Below are 8,283 nucleotides of genomic sequence, written 5' to 3' on the forward strand. Positions count from 1 at the left end.
AATTACCCCTTCACCACATTGAGGTTTGCCAATCGAGGATCAGAACTTCCTTTTCAAAAAAGGATGGAGGTTAAATTTTTGTAGCTTCTTATGATCCACCACTTAAGGCTTATTATTCCTTTCTCCTTTTTATTTAAAAATAAAAAAAAATAAATACTAATAATTTACTTTATCTTTTTGTTTTACAGGGCCTTCAACCAATATAATATATGTAAGCTCCATTAACTTAGAGTAGGATTTAAGCTAGCCCATCTCATGTTATGTTGCTACGAAAACAAAAAACAGCATTATGGTTTGTTCTCATTTTGATTATACGAAATAACATTGTATTCTAATTTTATCATTACTTGACACACCCGTAACTAATTGGCCATGGTGTTAAAAATTGTATAAATATTACAAGAGTTCAAAAGTTTAAAATTTTATAGAAATAATAAGATCACAAACTTCCTCTAGTCTCTCTCTCATAGAATAAGCTTCAAGTACCTTCCTTCTTCTCTTTCAACTAAATCTCCATAATGCTTCAGAGAAATCATATTGTCAGTAAAACTATGGATCATCTTACAAGTCTGTCCATCTTTAAATAGTATTCTCTTTATGGACCTATGTGTTAGATCCACAAAGATTATACTTCTCCTATACAAATAGTTCTCCTCATGGAAAAATATACCGTGCTCCCACTCACCAAAATTGAAAACCCTAGACTCACGAGTCCCAAGATGAAGAGGATGTTTGTGCATATATATTTTGTAATTTAGCACCCACTCATTTTTCTTCTTATCATCATAATTTTTCAATGCCAATACCCATATCTCTATATCTGACGAAGAAACATCCACTAAGGCCAAAGATCCCCTGAAATTAAGCAAGTGAACAAAAAGCGAAAGATACGGCTTTATCTTTAAGGCGAGGGGATAAGGAGTCCAATAGAACTCCTCATTCTTCAAGTCAAAAGAAATTATATATACCGACGACCCGTGGTTGTTGTCATCTCTACTAACCAGCCAATGCACTGCTCCATATGTAGATGTTGGCATAGTGCAGGATGGATAGCAAGGGGGAGCTGAGGGCAATTCCCGCCATGAGCTTGTCCCCAATACAAGAACTTCAGCCACCACTGCTATGGTCTGGTGGTCCTCCTTTAGATAGGGGGAGACACGAACAATCTTATAGGTGTTGGTCATATTATCAAATCCCATGCCATAAGTATCAATGTGGCAGAGTCTATTGGGCGGAACTTGGAGGTCACTCGTTGTTGGGAGCATTAGAACTTCTCCCTTCAAAGGATTCACCAAGGCACATGACCTTACATTCTCCACATCATACCTAGTAAAGCCAAACAAGTTGCAGAAAATATATTTGTGCTCATAATCCCGTATGGACTTGAATTCGAAAGCAATTTCATGTTTGCTCTTTGTCAATAAGTTGTTGTCATCGTCGTATTTCAATGGGTGTATCCTTTGTTCATCAAAGGAAGAGCGAGAAAAAAGGAAAAAGTCGAGGTACTTGATGAATTTCTGTGGGTAAGGCATCCATAACTCTGGCTTCTTCTCCAACTTCTTGTTAGATATTGGAGTTTGATTGTAGGGACTGGATCCGCAGGAAATTGTTCACTTGATCAAGAGTAATACATGGATTTTGAAGATTTCAATTGCTTATTGACCCCCCCCCCCCTTTATTTATATACAAATAGATATCTTCAACGTCCTAAGCCCTAATGCATGTTGGAAATCGAATTAAATTAGGAAATTGAATTAAATTAATGCATATTTCTAATTATCCTAATTACACTAGGTTTTATGGTCCCTCAATTTGTAAAATCTTGCTCGTTTCAGAAGCTACAGAAACAAGGGATCCTTGATAATGTCTTGGCCTTTTGCTCGTTCACAAAGAAAGCTGATCTTCATGAAAAACACACGAAGTTCCTGATATTATCTTGGCCTCAATCTAATGCATCTTTTTTTCCATGTATTTGCAAAATAGACATTCGTATGACTAAATAAATATGCAGAAAAGAACGCATTACGATGCCTTGGACATATCTTAAATCTTCCGTAAGTCCAAAGCTCATCTACTAGTTCAAATGTTAACAGTGTCTTGTAATGCCTCACAACAACTGACGAGTTAAACCTATCCCAGTCAGTCCATTCAACTTTTTCTCCGATTCTGCCACGTGGAATTTATGAATATCCATGTAATAATAAATCCTTGAATAAAATATTGGGCTTATTAATATACTGATGGGTTTAAGTCCAAGATGAAGGCCCGTAGGGATGAAGGATCCAGACTTTGCAACAAAAACTACCTATCTTTGTTATATATTGTTTGTTTTCCTCTTGCAATCACAAGAATCCGCTGTAGCACATCTCCCAAAGATAAGGTTTATCCGGGTTCGAAGCCCGGCAGCGGAAATTTCTTTTTTCTCTTTCACCGGAAATGTAGAAACTACAAAGTAAAATAAGAAAAATAACTAATAACCTGTCATAACAAATCATATTTAAACCCTACCCAAATGTTATTGTATTTTCTCCCTCATTAAAATGTAGTCAACCTCTAACAAATTTTGAAGTCAAGTTGACCAATTTTTTTCCATACCTAAAATCGATTAATAATCCAAATCTTCCCTCGTTCTCTCTTCAAATATATAAATTGCATATTTTGCCTTAAACTTTTAATCTAATCTAAATTACAGGAATGAGAATTTGAACTCGGTTGTAAAGTTGAGAGCATATCCGTTCTAACCAATTTGGTTAAGCCCATATATGTATATTTTGCCTCTTAATATACAAAGTATGTTTAAATTCCCTCCACAAGCCAATAGTATTTTCTTAAATCAATAGAATAAAACCTTAAAATTTATTTTTTTCAATTATATATACATTGTATTTAGGCTTCATCTAAACTATTTTAGAGGCTATAATTATTTCGCCCCCATAAACCTTCTCACTCTTAATCTGATGTTTCCGTTGTCTCCCTCATATTTCAGGTGTTAGAAAACCATCGCCGTCATACCATTTTTTATTTCCATGCAAGGACAGAACTTATTCTATTTCTTCTTTCTTTTAAATGACGTATTTGGTTTTTATTTTTCATTTTCATGGATTAACATGAGCTGTAAAATGTCTGCGTTGAAGTGGTTTTGCTGAAGCAGTTGGCTTGACTTGGAAAGTAAGCAAACTCTCCACCCATCAAACTACCACGCAGATGAAGTACACAGCACAAACCAGAGAATGTTGGTATACTCACTACGCGAAAACATAAAAAAAAAAAAGTAATAAAAAAAAAGTGTTCCTTAGCCTTTACTTTTCTCAAACATAAAGTTATTCATAATTATTAGGATTTGTTGCTGTAAAACAAATCATTATGATCAAGAGCCTTCAATGATGCATCAACTATACGCTTGACCAGTTGAAGCTTTGTTGTTGTTGGGGACAAAGAAAGCTCACATCCATGCTATGCCTAGACCATTCAAGACTGAATTTTAGAACCCTATTTTCATATCATAAGAAATAACTTCAATTTACCAACATGGTCTAGTTAGTGGAAAATGCCTTGATTTGCAGACCAATTGTCGAGGGTTCGAATCCCCATAGTACCTTAGTAGTGTGTGTGTGAGAAACTTTATATCCCTTTGTAGTTTAAACTATCGCTTCTATTAAAAAAGAGAAATAACTTTAATTTACATGGACATAAATAAAAGGGTATGATTAGGTGACCTTTTTAAAAACTAATGCATGATTAGATGACTTTGGGCAAACTAATCATAAAGAATTTTACAGTTTTAGACTTCAGACAAAATTTTTTTAATGTCTAAGTGAATTTAGTTTGTTCATTAGCAAATGTTATAATTTATGAGTTAGGTTGAGAGTAATTATTATTTCCTATACCCTCTACTTCCTTATCCATGGCATAATAGGTTGAGAGTTATATATTACAATTATTACCAAACCAATATTGACTATTTTCCTAAACAAACAATCCTTAAACAGGAGTTCCATGCATGAATGGATTTAATAATAGCCAGCACAGGCTCAATCCAAAAAGGCAAAGCACATTATGGCCAAAGTTCATCACTCCTAGAAGAATTTCAAACACTCTTTCAACACAAAATCATAGTGTTGTGGACATGAATTAGTGAAAGGTGAAGGATGAAAAGGGACGATGCTCATAAATCTATATCCATGGCCATCTGATTGAAACTATCCATCCTGCAACAGTGTTGACCAAACTATATATTATTAGCCTTTTTGACTTCATAAAAATTTGAACTTTTTAAGAACTGTGTATGACTGTTGAAGCTTCCCCATCAAAATCTACAAACAAAAACGACTGCCTGCCTTTGAGTTGAGTGCTTAATTCCATATCATCACCACAACCTGCAGATCATTCTCATCTAACTGAGACTAGGACCAACATGGCAAAGCTTTGAAATTACTTCTCTCTCTCTCTCTCTCTCCCCCTCTCTCTCTCTCTCTGGGCCAAGTTGAAGGAATTAGTTAGCCATGGCTTATAATAGAAATAAGCAAGCAACTGAGAAAGACAATTCTCCCTCCACCAAAAGCCAAAGCCATTTCTTCAAGATAACCCCATTTCACCAAACACCCAATTAAACAAACTTAACCTAATAATACTAAATCCGCAAACTCTCTTAAACTTAACTTCATGTTGTTCATTTCTTTCTTATATTTCCTTCTTTCTCCCTCTCCCACTCCATCTCTCACCACCTCTTCTTACTCCACTCTCTCTCTCTCTCATGCAGCTACCTCGCAGAAAAACGGCATTTCCCCTTGAATCTGTGTCAATGAAGGCACGCAAGAACAACAACCTCCCCATATTCGTGGTGGTCTTCTCAATATTCCTCTTTGGGATCTTCATGTACAACGAGGATGTGAAGTCCATTGCCGAATTTCCATTCTCAACGCCTACGGCCCAGGAGCTCCAAGAAGATGAGTCAAAACAGAGCAACCCTGTTCAAGAAACAAAAGAGAACACCCTGTTCAAGAGACCAAACAGAGTGACTCTGTTCAAGAAACCAAACCGAGCGAAATCCAACACAGGGTTTCACTGAGTTCAAGAGCTCAATTGGAAGAAACCCAGTTAGAGAATAGCTCCGAGGAAACCCAAGAACCGGTTGATCTGAAATCCATCACGGAAAAAGACGATGAACAGAAGATTGAATTGTTGGGTTCTCAACAACCAGAGGAAGAGGAAGAAGAGGAAGAGATTGAATTGCCTCCAGAAGACTGTGATTTGTTTAATGGAGACTGGGTTTTCGATCCTGTTACCCACCCTCTGTACAAAGAAGATGAATGCGAGTTTCTCACAGCGCAAGTGACTTGCATGAGAAATGGAAGAAAGGACTCTCTGTACCAACATTGGAGATGGCAGCCCAGAGATTGTAATCTCCCAAAGTAAGCATATATATGCCTTCGATTCTCTGATTCCATCTTTTCCTATGAATTTTGATTTTAATTTTAGTTCCTGGGTTTAATGATGTTGATTATTGTGTGCTTAAGGTTCAATGCAAGGCTGTTGCTAGAGAAATTGAGAAACAAGAGGCTAATGTTTGTTGGAGACTCATTGAACAGAAACCAGTGGGAATCAATGATATGTTTTGCTCAGTCTATCATTCCTCCAGGCAGAAAGAACTTGACAAAGAATGGCTCTCTCTCTGTTTTCAGAATAGAGGTGCATAAAATCATCTTCTTCTTTACCCTTTTTTTTCCTTCCTGTTCTCTTATGATTTACACAAGGCCCACCTTAGCTTTGTAGAAAGAGAACAATTATTTTTGTTGTAGAGGTTTTTTTTTCTTCATGCATGTAAGTCTGTCTGGCATTCCAGCAAGCCAACAGCACTAAGAATTGGCATAGTTATGAGCAGCAGACACATATTTCTGAAACTGGCTTATGATGTTTTGTTGTTTTTATTTATAATAAGTTTATTTGTTTATTTGGTTTTAGGACTATAATGCTACAGTTGAATTCTACTGGGCTCCATTCCTGGTGGAGTCAAATTCAGATGATCCCACAATGCACAGCATATTGAATCGTATAATCATGCCCAAGTCAATCAAGAAGCATGGAGAAAACTGGAAGGGCGTGGATTTCCTCATCTTCAACACATACATTTGGTGGATGAACACTTTCAAAATGAAAGTTCTGTAAGTAGCTCATTTAATCACCTCAAAAAATATAAATAAATTTTGCCTCCAAATTAATAATGTTAATTTTATTTGTTGTTTTTAATGACAAAAGACGAGGATCGTTCGATCAAGGGGCCACGGAGTTTGATGAGATCGAACGGCCTGTAGCGTATTGGAAGGTTATGAGGACATGGGCTAAATGGGTGGACAAGAACATTGACCCTAATCGGACCACTGTCTTCTTCACCAGCATGTCCCCTCTCCACATCAAGTAATTTCCACACTCCTTTACTATATTATTTTCTTATGCTTCAAAATGTGGAAACAGTTTTGCCAAAATATTTGCATTTTTATTTATAAAAAAAAGAAAACGTAAAACAAAAGCATAGATAATAATTACGACTTAATATTCTCTGCATTTACAAGAGAGCCATTTGTCAACTGTAAGTGTGTTCACCACATGGGCACTCAAGAATCTTTGTTTGGTGATTCTTCATTAGGGCCCTAATTAACAAATTTGTAATGGTTTTAGATTTAAACAAAGATTAGAAATTTAGTGCCAACTTTTTAATTTAACTTTACCCGATTGTAAATTGCAATTTACCCAACTCTTCTTTCAATCAATTCATTGTGAATTTATGAGGCAAGTCTTAGTCCTGGGCCAAGTATTCGTTGAGAAAGTGCATTTAGCTCAGCTAACAATACTTTTTCTAATTGTCCAGAGGTTATGTGAAAGGGAAACAAGAATATAATAATAACCCCATTAGGTGAGCATGAGCTTTGGTGGTTGATAGTGGGTGTATGAACCCCAGAACCTTTGATTAGACCCTAATATTTGGTTTTCGTTGGTTAACCACTACATATTTCCAAATAACAATTATTGTATAAAAATATATGTTATAGGAGTAGTTGTGCTAGAGTCAGTTGGAGCAAGCTCACACTAGCGTTTTTCACATAATATTATTGACATAATGAATATTACATACGTGTTACACGAGTTATTATGTCAATGTCAATCGAATGTTTAGTTGTTGTGCTAGTGTCAGTCGCACATTGAATATTATTGACATAATTAACTAATATTGTGCATCGTTTGACAAAAAAAAAAACTAATATTGTGCATGAAATGAAATGTAACAGGAGTTTGGATTGGGACAACCCAGATGGCATAAAATGTGCAAAAGAGACGACACCAGTTTTGAACGCAACAACTCCATTGGAGGTGGGCACAGATCGCAGGCTGTTTGTGATTGCAAGCAACATAACTCGATCAATGAAAGTGCCTGTTTACTTTCTTAACATCACAACCCTCTCTGAGTTTCGCAAAGATGCACATACCTCAGTCCATACAATCAGACAAGGCAAAATGTTAACACCAGAGCAGCAAGCAGACCCAGAAACTTATGCAGATTGCATCCATTGGTGCCTTCCTGGGTTGCCCGACACGTGGAACGAGTTTCTCTACACACGTATCATTTCCCGCTCTTGACACATAGGAAAAATTCGTACTTGTCTTATAAATTTTTGTTTTAATTTTGGGTCCAGTTCATGTAATTTCTCCTCAGTTTCTTCTTTTAATTTCTTATAGCTTGAATTTTAGCGTTCAACCTTCTTTTTTTTTTCTTTTGGTTCAATTTTCAACCAAATCTGACTGAGGTGAATGCTATTGTTCTGCCAAGTCTCACAATTTGCTAAGGCTGAAACGCCACCTGAATTGTATAATTCATATTGGAAAGAAAAATAAAGAAAATGCAAAACATTACTTCACATGTTAATTAACTCCTTTTCTTTTTAGTGTATTTATGTTAATTTCTTTTTTAAACCAATACCACTGCGTAATTGTGTTAATTAGGCAAAACTTATGATGGAGCTGTTTTCGTTGCTTGAGAGGGCGGCTTTGACAAATGACGGGAATTCACCGTTGGTTTTTGCTTAGTTCTTACATTTCATAACAATTTTACTTCCCAAGCAAATAGAACATCATAGATCTTAGCATAGCATGCCATCTTAACAAGGAGACATTTACCGTTTACCAAATACTTGCCCGAACATAATTTTTCCTATTGGTTTCTTGTGATGCACACCATATGAAGGGAATTGTTTATGAATTAATTGGAGAAATTAAAAAAATAAAGATTCC

General features: G+C 36.0%; 2 protein-coding genes across 2 annotated transcripts; one reads left to right on the top strand and one right to left on the bottom strand.

The window, feature by feature from the left end:
- Window positions 1-464: 464 nt before the first annotated feature.
- LOC148917444 (putative F-box protein At1g32420) lies at window positions 465-1,532 on the bottom strand. The gene is made up of 2 exons (XM_089052443.1): window positions 807-1,532; window positions 465-521 (listed from the first exon to the last, which is right to left on the bottom strand). The coding sequence occupies exons 1-2, from the start codon at window positions 1,530-1,532 to the stop codon at window positions 465-467; spliced, it is 783 nt and encodes a 260-aa protein (XP_088908569.1).
- Window positions 1,533-4,385: 2,853 nt separating this feature from the next.
- On the top strand, window positions 4,386-7,910 carry LOC103332796 (xylan O-acetyltransferase 1-like). Its single transcript, XM_008235550.3, has 5 exons — window positions 4,386-5,411; window positions 5,517-5,688; window positions 5,962-6,161; window positions 6,256-6,414; window positions 7,284-7,910. The coding sequence occupies exons 1-5, from the start codon at window positions 5,341-5,343 to the stop codon at window positions 7,630-7,632; spliced, it is 951 nt and encodes a 316-aa protein (XP_008233772.2). The 5' UTR covers window positions 4,386-5,340; the 3' UTR covers window positions 7,633-7,910.
- The last annotated feature ends 373 nt before the right edge of the window (window positions 7,911-8,283 follow it).

The sequence above is a fragment of the Prunus mume genome, linkage group LG5 (genome assembly GCF_029339155.1).
Source record: "Prunus mume cultivar Tortuosa linkage group LG5, ASM2933915v1, whole genome shotgun sequence".
Taxonomy (NCBI): Eukaryota; Viridiplantae; Streptophyta; class Magnoliopsida; order Rosales; family Rosaceae; genus Prunus; species Prunus mume.